At 39.7% G+C, this 15,702-nt stretch overlaps 1 protein-coding gene across 1 annotated transcript in view; it reads left to right on the top strand.

The window, feature by feature from the left end:
* Window positions 1–15,702, top strand: part of FANCC (FA complementation group C) — a 169,610-nt gene that overhangs the window by 40,519 nt on the left and 113,389 nt on the right. Inside the window, exon 4 of the mRNA XM_030566699.1 lies at window positions 1,940–2,034. Coding sequence (XP_030422559.1) covers window positions 1,940–2,034 — 95 coding nt within the window. The remainder of the gene's footprint in view (window positions 1–1,939; window positions 2,035–15,702) is intronic.

The following is a 15,702-nucleotide window of genomic DNA, read 5'->3' as shown; positions in this document are numbered from 1 at the left end:
AAAGCATCTTTACTGCTTATTACTTAAATATTTTTGGTTTTGCATTAGCAATGTAGCAGTTTTGAGATAATTTTAATTACATGTATTGTAACAGTGGTGTTTTTAATAAAATTTAAAAATTTTGACTCCCAAAAGTATAGGACTGTGATAGGGTTGATTGGAACAAAAATAATTATTTGTTTAATTTCTCTCCTAAATAATTTCATACTGGGAATTTTTTAATTGAAATGGTGCTTTTGAAGATGATAAAATTGTTAAAATGCAAAGTGTGCAAACAGTGAAAGCACAAACCAGAACTGGGACATTTAGAATTTCTAGTGAATGATTCACAAGATGCCTCTTTTACATTGATCTTAAACAAACTAGGAAATTGTGCAGGCTCATAAAAATGTATATTAAAAAGATCCCAATGCACATAACAACAAAACTGTAGTTACTTAAATATGGTGTTTGATAACAATTTCTTTACAGAGATGTTAGTCAGTGGGAGGCCAGTGATGGCCTACAGGCTTGTTGGACATTTATTGAAGAATACTGGTTTAAATCAATAGTAACATCTTTGATCACCTGATGAAAATACAGAAGTTACTTAACGAAGCTTGTATTTCTTGTCTGCAGGCTTTGCCAACAAAGTACTTCTAAATGATACTGTTTATTACATCCTGGATGACAAGTATATTGAGAACAGCAAAAGTCATTGTAGGGGATCATTTTAATGCTATAATTTCTTCTCCTACCATTTATAAAACCCTTTGAGTAATAGTGTTTTATATTATTGTTAAGAATAATAGCACGTAGTAAGGTAATGTTGTATCAAAGCTTCTCTACTATTAAACCCAGTTTTTGTAGGTTTACAGTATAACCATAAAATTTTACTCTGGGCTGGAATTTGAGATATAAGCTTAGCCTCTGCTAAAGAGCAATATTTAAAACATTTTAAAAAATATATAATTGTACTCCTATTCAGAACTAAATTTTGGGAAAGAGTCCACAAGCCTGAGTAAACTGGCTATGCAGGCGCACAGACTTGCTCAAAAGACATTAGAGTCAGAATCCTCAGCTCCAACTTTCTAATTGTCTGTGTTTACATGGACAGGGGTTCTTTTGTAGTGTATGGTGGAGTACTGGACGTGGCCTGTTGTTTCTCACATACATGGGTTATGGGCTAGTAGAACTATGTAGTGCATGGACCTACTGGCTATCCATTCATTTCCTTTGATCCATTCGCTAATCTACCCTTCTGTGGTCCTGAAGAGAAAGCCACAATGGAGCTTGGTTGTGCAGTGTTTAGGTGTTCGCGGAATCTTTTTATGCGCCATGCGGCCTGGCTCCACTGTGCAGCAGAACTGTCACATTGCCATAGCATGTGGTGTCTAATACATCCATCTACAGGGCCCCAAGATTTTCACCCATGTTATGAATTACTTTTACAATCCATAATTGAAATTTGCAGGGATAAAGTTCATTTACTTCTGTGTATATATAGGTATGGTTATGATAAAATAGTAATAAATCTTGTCTAACAACGGCTTATAATTATGGCTAATGATGTTAAAGAAAAATACAAAGAGATTTAAACTGCACATTAACTGTAATTACTAATTTAAAAGAGTCACTGCTATGCATGATTTTAAAGATGATCTGAATACTGTATAGGCTTCAATATTTTTAATATTATCTGTGCAGTTCATTGTGCTGTTCTATGCTTTTACATGTTTTTTATAATTACTATTGAAGGAAATGAACACACAAGAACTACATGTGAATAATATTAAGGTTGTGATGTGTATCTGATCTAATAGATGCCTTTAAAGTTAAGATTGACATTTGGGCCTTGGGTTGGATATTTTAACAAGGATAGAAGATTGCTGTGTATACGATTAGTCTATATTTTTACTTTTTTTTTTTAATGTATCTTTATTTGCTTTTGTTTCTTCAGATGAGAGCCAGAAAACTCTAATGTGGTGCTTATGTTGTCTGTACAGCAATGAACCACAGAACCCTGTGGAATTGAAGGCTAACAGCTGGATACTGGTAAGCGAATGAATCCTCCCCTTGACTGCTTTGAATTAAATTGATTATTTAAAGGTGCTACGTCTATAGCATAGAGACAGTGTGTAATTTCAGAAACCACTCCAAAGACAACCTACATACATGTTGTGTTGAAATATGTTCCACTCTAATTATAACATAATCTGTGCTAGCCTGTCATTTTGAATGTTAAAAAGGTAGGGTGCTCAAATTAGGGTAGTTTTAATGGCCTTTATACAGTGGAGCCCTAAATCTAGTAACTGCAAGTCAGGAACAAAGACCAGAAATCAGAAAGGAAGAAAGTGCTATAAAAGAGAACCTTTCAATTAGGGTAGAATAAAATAATCTGGAGACATGCCATTGTTTTGAAAACAATTTATATTTGCTCTGTAATTTAGGTCTTTTCTGTTGCTTTGTTTTTGTTTAATCTCTCTTGCCTATGGAGAAGCTAATTGTATCCAAACTTTCTTTAGAGACAGTTAGTGAAAGAAAATACTTGTGTGCAGATTTATATTTAATGAGCTGTAAGAAATAATGAATACTTAAAACACTTTAATGCCCCATTCAGGGTTAATGTAGGCACATCTGTTGTTCGCATTTTATGCACTTACTCCCTGAGCCAAAAAAGCACAACTTATGAGTGCTTAAAGTTAGGCATGTGCTTAAGTGATTTGCTAAATTGGGGACTTAAAGCACATCTAGTTAGATTAGTGTAATTTCATTGGATTGACTTTCACCTAAAACAAGAGATGATAAATATATTGATGGAATGGTTAAGAGTCTCAAATATGTAGGGCTTCAGGATAATAAGTAATTGAGCTGATATAACCTATTACAGAGGTGGGCAAACTACGGCCCACGGGCCAGATGTGGCCCGTGGGACTGTCCTGCCCGGCCCCTTAGCTCCTGGCGGGGAGGCTAGTCCCCAGCCCCTTCCTTGCAGCCGCACTGCTGTGTGCTCCTGCAGGGCAGCATGTCTGGCTCCGGCTGGGCAGTGCGGCTGCCAGACATGCCGTTCTGAGCAGCATGGTAAATGAGCTGGGCGGATTGGATAAGGGGCAGGGAGTCCCAGGGGGCAGTCAGGGGACGGGGCAGGGGGCGCTTTGATGGGGCGGAGGTTCTGGGTGGGGCGACGGTCAGGGGATTGGGAACAAGGGGGGTTGGATAGGTGTGGGAGTCCTGGGGGGCCTGTCAGGGGCGAGGGTGTGGATAGAGGTTGGGGCAGTCAGGGGATAGGGAGTAGGGGGGGTTGGATAGGGCGTGGGGTCCTGGGGGGGTGATCATGATCAGGGGGGTCTTGGGAGGGGGTGATCCGGGGACAAGCGGGGGAGGTTGGATGGGTTTGGAGTTCTGAGGGGGGCAGTCAGGGGGTGGGAAGTGGGAGGGGGTCGGATAGGGGGAAGGGCCCAGGTTGTTTGGGGAGGCACAGCCTTTCCCACCCGGCCCTCCATACAGTTTTGCAATCCCGATGTGTCCCTTGAGCCAAAAAGTTTGCCCACCCCTGATCTATTAGCTGAAATCTTTGCTAATGTTGCAACATTTTTGAGGTTTATCAAAGCAATTCGTTTGTTGATTATATATTTCAATTCATATGTATCCATCTCTAGATTCTATAGTAAAAAATTACTAATCTTAAAAAAATAAGGGCCTGATACTGCAAATATGTATGCAGGTGAATAACTTCCTACATCAGGAAGGTCACTCACATGCATAAACATTTGCTGGAATGGAGCTGAAATCATGAACTCCTTAGGGTACGTCTGCACTACCCGCTGGATCAGCAGGTAGTGATCGATCTATTGGGGATTGATTTATCACGTCTAGTGTAGGCAGAAGTGGAGTTGATGGGGGAGCGGCAGCGGTTGACTTGCTGCTGTCCTCACGACTTGCTGCTGTCCTGTCCTTGCTATTCGCGTAGCTGAAGTCGGGGTATCTTAGGTCAACCCCCCTGCTCCAAGTCTAGACCTAGCTTTCATAATTCAGGGTTAACCAAAGTCACCCTTCTTGGTTTCTCTAACCCCTTTCTTATCCCACTCCTTTCTTGAGAGTCTGAAAAAACTGATAGGCCTCAGAACTTGTCCTGAAGGTCAATATGCTTTGGATTCACTGTGCAGTAGAGTTACTATGGTTTTAGTTAAGGATGCACTGCAAAGGACTTATTTTTTTAAATGTGCTTGTGTCCTTCTTTGTGTCTTTATGATGTCTAAAGAATGTAATTATTTTTTAATATGTGGAGTGAGGTGAAAAGCTGGCTTTATTCGTACATTTTATCTTAAATATATCAGATTATTAAGTCTCGTCTTTCCTGATTTTGCTGGAGAAACTCTTGGTGAGTGTGTTGAATCTTTAACAAAGACATCCTTTTTCCCAAATGCTAATTAGATATTCAAGTTCAAGAGCTGTTGACAAAAGACGCAAAAAACTACCCAAAGTATTTGAAAACAGTCTGAGTAAAAATCATTTCTCTTCTTATTTTACCTTTCACTCTCTTGACTCTTAGGATGTCGTCATTTCACAAGTTCACCAGTCTTTACAGAGTCTTCCTGGTTACATGAGACCTGAGTTTCTAATGTAAAAAACAAGCAGAAATTATTTTTTTCAGGCCTTCTTTGTACACCTTAAAACCCCAAGAGGTCACAAGTCTATTCTGCAGGCCATCTTTAATAAATATTCACTGTTGCCTGAAGTTAATAGACAATCTGCGAAATAGAGGAATAAAACAACTTACCTTGATTTAGCTACCTATGGTACAGTAGTGTAGACTGATTCCTCAAATGGAAATCAGAAGCAGTTTCCTTACTAAGCAATTGTATTAGTACAGAGCAGCTTCTCTTTTAAAACAATGAAAAGAGGAAAAAAAAGGGGCTAAATAGAGAAAGAAAATGTATTTTAACTACGTAAACTGAATGTACATAGAAATGATCATGTATCAATGCCAGTGTGCATTTTTTTTCTGCTGTTTTGTGCCTGTGCAAAAGATATTAGTTTATTTTTTGTGACAAAAAGAAACAAGTCTGTTCTCTGTTTGTAAATGGATTGTGATGGGAAAAAAATCAGTGTATATTCATTCTGTATCGTCTTTACTCTCACAGTTTCTAAGGGCTAAATCTTTACCTAGGCAACACAACAAAATGATGCAGAGATTCTGTCTTTGTAGAAGTCCTGTTGCTTTGGGCAAGATTCTCCATAATGAGCTGTGGGTATGCTATGGCATGCACTTAACTGCTGATCTGACCAGGAGCAAAATTCATGCTGCTTCATAGCACTTGTTGCAGATTGTAATATACTTATTAGCCAGCTAAAGGAAGGCTAGAGATAGGCTTTTATCTAGCATATCCACTTGCATATGTTGTTTTTAGATAAGTGTACATACCTGACAGCATCCTAACTATTCTTTGAATACTTTCTTGAGGCTTGATTCAAAGCCCACTGAAGTTTGGATCAGATCCATAGTGCTATTGTAAGATCCTGTGCTGTTACTTCCACCTGCCGTTAACCTTACTGCAGCACAGAGGAGAATTTGCTTTATGTGTAGCTTCAAGTCATTAATTTTATTTTCAACCCTAGCAAGTTGTCAGGAATCAAGTAAAATCAGCCAAAGGTGATGTTATAGCTAGGAGATTAGTTGTGATCTATTATTTGGTCTTATTTCTTTATTTGCACAGTGCCGTTTGTGTTCATAGTTTTTTAAAGACAATTAAAAATTAACATTCTCTGCTCTGAGAGGTTTGCAGTCTATGCTCCTGATCCGAGGCCCACTGTAACACATGGGACTTTTCCATTGAGTTTAATGGGCTTTGGGCAGACCCTAAATTAGATGTAACGTAGCAGGGGTTGATCACAAAAGGGTAATGAAGTGGGTGTGGGAAGATGGAAGGCATGAATTTGACTAGTGGTGAGATATTCTAATTGTTACACGTTCATCTTGTAAGTTAATTAAAATGTATAAAATTTAAAATTTAGTATCTTAGAATTTGGGGATGGTGAGAGGAAGATAAATGTAAATAAATGATTTTTGGGGATAGGATTAGTGAGTAAGGTTGGATGGTGCACAAACTCAGACAAAAATTTGAGATTAAAAGATACTTTACAAGTGTTACTTTTACGGTATCCTTTCAAGCATCAGTAGTATTTCCCCGAATGGTTAAATTCTCTTTCTCTCACTGTTTCTTTACTGTGCACCTTACTTTCATCTTAAAATGTTCTAAACTGTTTTTCAAAAAGGTACCTAGTTAAGGTAAATTGTTTTATTCCACCATCGTCCTTTGTAGATGGTATCATAATTTCAATCAATGTGATGTAATTAGGACCATATAACTCCCTATTTGGAAACTTGAACCAGAAGTTAGTTAGTTTGCCATTTTCACACTCAATTGCATGTGAAAACCAATTTGTCACTGTATGTTTGCTTGTGACAGCTGGCATATTTTTATTTTTTAAATTGTTTTTTATTAAAACATTTTTTAAATAAGGAATTCTGAAGCAGTTGGGTTTTTTGGACACGTGAACCCACATATAGTGCATTAGAAGTTGTTTCCTGCAGCAATGGTAACTTGGCCACATTTAGACTATATACTAATAGGATACAGAACTATATAAACATACATACAGTATGTAAAAAGAGACTGAAATATATTTGCTATGGGAACTGTAATTTTGAACTTTGTCTCATGTTTTTGAATTCTATAAAATAATATTGCCTGAATGTTGTTTTTTCGGCTTGTTGTTTTGTTTTTTTTTGCGCTGAGTAGCAGAAAGTGTAAATTGCTTCTTGAAAAATGTATAATATTAGTAAAATGTCAAAACCAAATTATATTTATGCTGAAATTCTTAGTGACTCAAATAAGAAGCTGGAAACCACTACCCTTTTAATTTTAGGTTTCAGAGTAGCAGCTGTGTTAGTCTGTATCTGCAAAAAGAACAGGAGTACTTAAATGTGTTAGTCTCTAAGGTGCCACAAGTACTCCTGTTCTTTTAATTTTAGGCACTTACCAGCACAGACTGACTTCTTTGAAAGTGTATCAAATCATGCTGATAAAGATGAGGAAATGAATAATTTTACCTATATATATATATCTTGTTCACTGTTTGCTGTATGATACACTATGAGTGGGGGAGCTGAGAGCCTTGGTGACTGCCCAGCTGGGAGAGGGGAGCAAGGAACTGGGGCACAGCCCGTTCGGAGCGGAGAGTCTGATGAGTGCAACCCAGGTGGGTGCTTGGGGCAGCTGGCTTCTAGCTGAAGCTTCCCATTCACCCAGCTTTCTTGTCAATTTCATGGTTCAAGCATGGAGCTATGAAATTGACAAGAATGACAATCAACAGCCAATGTAAGTAACCCGTAACTTCCAGATGGACACTGCGCCACCCTAATTACACTGACATAAGCCCTACGCCTCTTGTGGAGGTGGAGTTTTTATGTCGGTGTTGTAGGCACTTACATCAGTGGGAGCAAGGCTGTAGTGTGTACGCTAATGTAATTAGGTTGACATAAGCTGCCTTATGTTGACCTAATGCTGTAGTGTAGACCAAGCCATAGATATAGAATATTAAATTGCTGAATTTTTGTTAAGCTTAATTGCAGGTCACTTTTAAATATGATCTGGAGGATGGCGTGGACTGTACCCTCAGCAAGTTTGCAGATGACACTAAACTGGGAGGAGTGGTAGATACGCTGGAGGGTAGGGATAGGATACAGAAGGACCTAGACAAATTAGAGGATTGGGCCAAAAGAAATCTGATGAGGTTCAACCAGGACAAGTACAGAGTTCTGCATTTAGGACGGAAGAATCCCATGCACTGCTGCAGACTAGGGATCGAGTGGTTAGGCAGCAGTTCTGCAGAAAAGAACCTAGGGGTTACAGTGGACCAGAAGCTGGATATGAGTCAACAGTGTACCCTTGTTGCCAAGAAGGCTAACAGCATTTGGGGCTGTATAAGTAGGGGCATTGCCAGCAGATTGAGAGATGTGATCATTCCCCTCTATTCTACATTGGTGAGGCCTCATCTGGAGTACTGTGTCTAGTTTTGAACCCCACTCTGCAAGAAGGATGTGGAAAAATTGGAAAGAGTCCAGCGGAGGGCAACAGAAATGATTAGGGGGCTGGAGCACCATGACTTAGGAGGAGAGGCTGAGGGAACTGGAATTGTTTAGTCTGCAGAAGAGAAGAATGAGGGGGGGATTTGATAGCTGCTTTCAACTACCTGAATGGGGGTTCCAAAGAGGATGGATCTAGACTGTTCTCGGTGGTACCAGATAACAGAACAAGGAGTAATGGTCTCAAGTTGCAGTGGGGGAGGTTTAAGTTGGATATTAGGAAAAATGTTTTCACTAGGAGGGTGGTGAAGCACTGGAATGGGTTACCTAAGGAGATGGTGGAATCTCCTTTCTTAGGGTACGTCTACACTATGGGATTATTCCGATTTTACATAAACCGGTTTTATAAAACAGATTGTATAAAGTCGAGTGCACCCGGCCACACTAAGCACATTAATTCGGCGGTGTGCGTCCATGGTCCAAGGCTAGTGTCGATTTCCGGAGCATTGCACTGTGGGTAGCTATTCCATAGCTATCCCATAGTTCCCGCAGTCTCCCCCACCGCTTAGAATTCTGGGTTGAGAGACCAGTGGCTGATGGGGCAAAAATCATTGTCGCGGGTGGTTCTGGGTAAATGTCGTCAGTCATTCCTTCCTCCGGGAAAGCAACGGCAGACAATCATTTCGCGCCCTTTTTCCCTGGATTGCCCTGGCAGACGCCATAGCACAGCAACCATGGAGCCTGTTCAGCTTTTTTTTTTACAGTCACCGTATGTGTACTGGATGCCGCGGACAGAGGCGATACTCCAGCGCTACATAGCAGCATTCATTTGGTTTTGCATGATAGCAGAGATGGTTTCCAGTCGTTCTGTACCATCTGCTGCCAGTGTAATTTGGCAGTGAGATGACGGTTATCTGCCCTTCTGTGCTGTCTGCTGCTATCATGGGTGCCCCTGGCTGAGATCGGCCGAGGGCGCAAAAGCAAAACTGGGAATGACTCCCGAGTCAATCCCTCCTTTATGGTTTCTAACAATAGAGTCAGTCCTGGCTAGAATATGGGTCAAATGTACTAGAGAAGCAGTGTATCAGAGAGTATAGCTGCTCCGTGTCAGATCCCGCAGAAATGATGAGCTACATGCCATTCATGGGGGGTGCCCCTGCAACACCCCCACCCGTTGCTTCCCTCCTCCCCCAACCTTCCTGGGCTACCGTGGCAGTGTCCCCCTCATCTGTGTCATGAAGTAATAAAGAATGCAGGAATAAGAAACACTGAGTTTTTAGTGACATAAAATGAGGGGGAGGCAGCCTCCCGGTGCTATGATAGTCCAGGCAGGACATTAAGCAGAGTGGGGGAGAGGAGCCCAGCATCCCATTGCTATGATAGTCCAGGCAGTACAGAATCTTTTCTTTTCACATGAAAGGGAGGGGGCTGATTGAAGCTCAGCCTCCAGTTGCTATGATGAAGACGGTTACGTGCCGTTCTGTACCATCTACCGGGAATGACTGGGAGTCATTCCTATTTTCACCCAAGGCACCCCCGGCCAGCCTCACCTGAAGCCAGCCAGGAGCACTCACGGGTTGATAAGAAGGACATTTACCAGTCCTACTGCACTGTCTGCCACCGGGGAGGGGAGAGGAGCAGATACTTCTCTTCACTGCTGTAGCATCGCGTCTACTGGCAGCATTCAGTAGACATAGGGTGACATTGAAAGAAGTCAAGAAATGATTTCTTTCCCTTTTCTTTCACATGGGGGAGGGGGAGTAAATTGACGAGCTATTCCCTGAACCACGCCGGACAATGTGTTTGAACCTACAGGCATTGGGAGCTCAGCCAAGAATGCAAATACTTTCGGAGACTGCTGGGGACTGTGGGATAGCTGGAGTCCTCAGTACCCCCTCCCTCCCTCCATGAGCATCCATTTGAGTCTCTGGCTTCCCATTACGCTTGTCACGCAGCACTGTGTAGCCTGTAGATTTTTTTTTTCAAATGCTTTGGCATTTCGTCTTCTGTAACGGAGCTCTGATAGAACAGATTTGTTTCCCCATACAGCAGTCAGATTCAGTATCTCCCGTACGGTCCATGCTGGAGCTCTTTTTGGATTTGGGACTGCATTGCAACTCGTGTTGATCAGAGCTCCACGCTGGGCAAACAGGAAATGAAAATCAAAATTTCTCGGGGCTTTTCCTGTTTACCTGGCCACTGCATCCGAGCTGAGTTTGCTGTCCAGAGTGGTCACAGTGGTGCACTGTGGGATACCGCCCGGAGGCCAATACCGTTGATTTGCGGCCACACTAACCCTAATCCAATATGGTAATACTGATTTTAGCGCTACTCCTCGGTTTAACGCTGCTAAAATTGGTTTAAACGCGTAGTGTAGACCAGGCCTTAGAGGTTTTTAAGATCAGGCTTGACAAAGCCCTGGCTGGGATGATTTAGTTGGGGATTGGTCCTGCTTTGAGCAGGGGGTTGGACTAGATGACCTCCTGAGGTCCCTTTCAACCCTGATATTCTATGACTAATATCTGCTTTGTCATCTAAAATAATAGTTGAGGGTATTCAGTGATCTGCAAACTATTATTGGTGGTCACATGATGTTAGTTATCTGCTTTATTTCCAGCTGCTAGATTTCATTAAATAAATCCTAAAAATACATCAAATACTTTCTATAAACACATTTGCTATAGGGATGTTGTGTTATTCTGACGGGGAGGCGAGGAGATGTGTGCATCACAACTAAGAGGGGAGGTGTTTATAGGACAGTCTCTAAAGTAAGATGCACTATGAATAAGTTTGAGAACCCTGATCTTACAGACTTTTGCTTAATTTTATCTCTTTGTAAGTCATCTTACAAAATGACCTGGTGAAACCCCTCTCTAAGAATGAAAACGATTTAGTTTTCACATTAGCTGACATCTGGCCTGCTCTGGGGAGAGTTTTCTGAGCCAGCCAGTGTGTGGTTATGTTGTAATATGGGCTGCTGCCCAGTATGACTGAAGCAGAATCACCAGGCTCCTTTCAGTCATGCTACAGGTTAGTTTTGAACTGGTGTTTCAGAAACAAAAGACCAGTTTTGTAATACTCTTACATATTGTTAATCTCTTCACTCCTCCAGGCAGGCTTTTATTTCCCATTGAGGTTTATAAATTGTAAAACCAGATTTTTTGTTATATTCATGAGGATTAGTAGCTTGTTATCAATTTTTGTTGTGTTATTTAGTAAAGCTGTGCGCACTTATTAAGAATTCATTGTGTTGGAAAAAGCAGTGGGAAAAAAATAGGTAATATAGCTCCCAAATCATATCAATCTGTTTTTTTCTTTGTGCCAGGTACCTTCTCTTGATGCTTTGCTTCCTTATAATGATTAGCATGGATACAGTGGGATACAGTAAACATAAGTATAGGGATGCCTATCAACAGTAATTTTGATGACCTTTTATATGGCTGGGATTTCTGTTATGGAAACGTGCAGTTCTTTTGGATACCTACACACACAGGCCACATTCTGTTAACTGCCTTGTAAGTGTAGTATCTTAGTATCTTGCATAACGATATTTATTTAAAGGTGTTACATTGATAAAAGGATTTAAGTAATATTTCTGTAGCAATTTACTAATATAGTGATTTTCAACATTTTTTCACTTGCGGACCCCTAAAATATTTCAAATGGAGGTGCAAACCCATTTGGAAATCATAAGCGTAGTCTGTGGACCCCCAGGGATCCACAGACCACAGGTTGAAAACCATTGGACTAATACATTCTGACCTGCATTGGGCTCCAATATATTTGTTATCCCAAAGAGCCCAGAAACATTTTCCTGTTACCTTTGTTATCCCACATCAGTTTTTATCTGAGGATTATGTGAGTTGCCAATTTTGAGACTCATATTTCAATGTTAAAATTGTGATTTAGGTAATTTTGTTTGTGTCCAAGGAATTTTAGAGTTCCTAAACAGATCTGTGGAACATCTAAAATCCCATAAAAAATGAATTTGGGAAGTATATCTGCTGTCTAACTCAAACATGTACAATTCTGTCAGTTTTGGGGCTTGATACTGCAATGGGTATCTTTTACCTGCGCATAAGTTTGGCTTGCATATGTTGAAGTCATTAAGGCTCTTTTTTGAGTGCAAGCATCTGCTGATTGCAAGATTAAGGGTTTAGAATGTACTCTCTGTTGGAAAGGGACTCTCTCTTTCCCTTGTACAGCAGAGAACACCATCAGCTCTCAAAATATGTTTCCGAGTGCCAGTTTGGACTGTAAACATGATAACTTCACACAATGGGAACAGCACCACTATTTTGTCAGATAGTACCATGTTTGCAGGAAAATAGCAGTTTTTGCCTATGGGGACTTCCTTAATTTTTTAAGAAACCAGCAAAAAAAAATTGAGGTGATTTTGCAAAATGTTTCGAGAGTTCAATAAACAAAATAAGCACGTTTTACCACTAATTTTGATGGCAGTGAGAATTTTTTTGCACAGCCCTACTTTTCATTAGAAAATGTTTGAGAACCACATTTGTCTAAGCCTTTTTAATCCTAAATGTTTAAAACCTAAGCTTGAAGATTTTCTGCTGTCCTATATTTCTCTCCTAACCTCAGTAATAGCCCACTTTGACTCACTAGAGTGAGTGTAAAGAACATTTTAAATCACCAGAATGAAAAATCCGTTTTCCTTCCAGAAAAGAAAGAGAGAAAGATACCAGGGTTCTATATACCAGCCTGTTTGTAGTAACTCCAAAGTTATGTTTGTTTATTTAGCTTACTTTGATGGAGTTCTGTCTATTGTATCTATGACTTGCATGAGAGTGTTTTGGAGCAGGTTGCCACTATTCAAATAGGCCAAATCAAGAAATTTACTGCCAATTAAGCACAGGATGTTTGAGATTTTTAGTGATGTTCTCCGGATGACCTGGATTTTTAATGATCATCTTGACTTTTTCATTAAACTACAATTGTAATTGCATTGACTCAGTTAATGAAACACTGACCTTTCACCTTGGATAGCACACCCAAGCCAAAGTCTTATGTTAGATGAGTTTTAAGGCCTTTGCTTTTATGCAGTGGACAAATAGCATTCTATATAATGCTGGAGAACTTGCTTACTGTAATTCAATTTGAATGCTATTCTTATCTCAATAAGGATGTCTTTGGCTAAACCACCCTGAAGATGCATTAACTCACACATTGGAAAAGATAGTTTCTGAATGATGGACAAAAAAAAGAGAGCCTCAGCTATGTATTTCTGCATAGCAACTGCACCTGCACTGAGAGGTTCAGTTGCCTCCAACAGTTGGAACATTGAATTTTGTGGTGGTCCTTTTTCCTCTTTGGTTCCTACATTGTTTGTGAATTGGCATTTTGAACTGTCCAGCTCTGCCTTACTAGTCTTCCGTATATTTGTCATTCTCAAGAAGTGTTTGTTCCAGTCAAATCTGTTTTGATTAGACATAGACAGTAGTATTCAGAGATAAGAAGATATACAAAAAATTCTGCAATCCAAGAGGATGTGGTTCCTAAAATTTTCCAGTTTGTTCAGATGAGACTTTACAAATGAGTATGTACCATGCACATTAATATACCGTGAAAATAGTAGAAGAGAAAAATTAGAGGATAGGACAGAGAATGATAATGATAGGAACCCCAGCAGGGAGATTAGTAGAAAGAAGCAACTGAGAAAGAAAATAGGAAAGAAGCGGTATAAAGAAAATGATGTAATGGATGAAACAAAATGTCGAGTCCACCTGTTTCAGATTATGCTTGGATTATGCACTCTTTGGTGCAAGGATAATTTTTTTTATTGGTTTTGTAAAGTGACAGCACAAAGGGGTTGGGACCGTTAGGCTTCTACTGTAATACAAATAACTAATAAAAGAAAGAGTACAGAGCACCACTTGGAAGAAATATAGGGCACTTCCCCTTTGTATGTATTGTCCAAAATAGCTGCTGGGAAATTAAAATAGAAAGAATAAGCTGCTCAGTATTTTATATTTCCCCATTTGATTTTCAGTTTCTATGCAGAAAAAGTTTATTTTGAGAGGAGAGGGATTAATATTCTGTTTTTCTCATAACACAATATGTTAAGTACATATGAAAAAGAGAAAATTGTAAAGAGAGAGAATCAGGAAGTCACAGCAGCTATATTGCTGACTGGTGAGCAATGATTGATATCTACTAATTTATCAACAATGTCGCATATTCTTATACGTAAGTAGATGGCATTCTTTATATTATCTACATGTATACAGATATGCCTCTTTTAGATAGCATTCTGGTAACATCTCTCATCCGAATAATGGAAACGGAATAATTTCCATTAATTATATAGTCTGAAATTATGAGACACCTTTACTATTCTTCCATTTGCGTGGTATTATTTTGAGTCCCTACATTCTGTTGATATTTGCTCTCAGGAGTTTCTGTGCTGGCAGATTTTTCTGGCATCATCTGTGGCAATTCAGGAGGGTCACTAGTAGGAGAACTAATTTCACAATTATTGCTAGTTTCCCCTTTGTCTGAATCCATGTGGTGGGACTCATTTGTTTCTTTCCATGATGATAATTGTTCCTTGGTTGTTCTTAGGAAATTATTGTAGCAGTAAAGCTATAGTTAGGCTTCTACTTGTTATATTGATGATTAATTCTTCTTCTTATTTTCCGGAAGAGCCTAAAGGTTCTACCTAGCTCCTGGTTCCATCATATTAGGCATTGTATATGCACAGAATAGTAGACCATCACTGCTTACCAGAGCTTACAATCACAAGGACAGGTCAGGTAAACAGATCTAGACCACTACCACCAACAACCACAAAAACTTGCCAGAAATACAGATTTTGTAAATTACAGTGCAGTTGCTTCCAATTTCCCCTGCACATAACAGCCAACTTCCCCCTTCTCCAGTTGCAATACAAATCATAATTGTATGATGTATGAACAGCTCCCTACCCTACATCTCTTGTCTCTATCAATACTGCTCCTTGTACTTTTTTACTGGTTGTCCTATCTGTACTTAAGAGAACTTTTAGTGCATGTGTCATAGGACTATTTGGCTTATTGTTCCCACTGCGTAATTTGTTCCGTCACCTTTTCTGCTATTGCTGGGTTCAAAAGTTTATTTGCTATAGGCAGTTGAATCCATGTGCAGTATCAGATACAACTAACCATCATGCTTTTAGTTCTGACACCTTGTTAGGTGAGGAAACCATATGCAGTGCATTACCACAGAAACTTTATCGACCTAACTTATGAATGATGCAATATATTAAGTGCCAGTAGGTGGCTCTCTTTTTTAACTAATTACGTGTACATGCGCATGCATGCATGTGCACGCATCCACTCACACATAACTTTATATATCATTCTTGTAGCAAGAATAATTTGTTTATTGCCAGGGATCAGATTGGTGGTAATAAAGTAGCAAGCTGTCACCCAAGTTCCACCAACTGTCCCAGAGTAGTTTGGTGTTTTTGTTATTAAGATGATTAGCAGTGTGTGTCAGGTTGCCTTTAATCTATCAAAAGTTATTGTTTGATATAGAATTCAGAGAGAATAACAAGGAAAAAAATAAGCATTGTCTCTTTTAAAGAAAGACCAAGTTGGATCAGCCTGACTCCTCCAGGCCAGACCATGAACATATAA

The sequence above is a fragment of the Gopherus evgoodei genome, chromosome 6, assembly GCF_007399415.2.
Source record: "Gopherus evgoodei ecotype Sinaloan lineage chromosome 6, rGopEvg1_v1.p, whole genome shotgun sequence".
Lineage (NCBI taxonomy): Eukaryota > Metazoa > Chordata > Testudines > Testudinidae > Gopherus > Gopherus evgoodei.
Note: the sequence above shows the minus strand (reverse complement) of the source record. Positions and strands in the feature narration are given on the sequence as shown.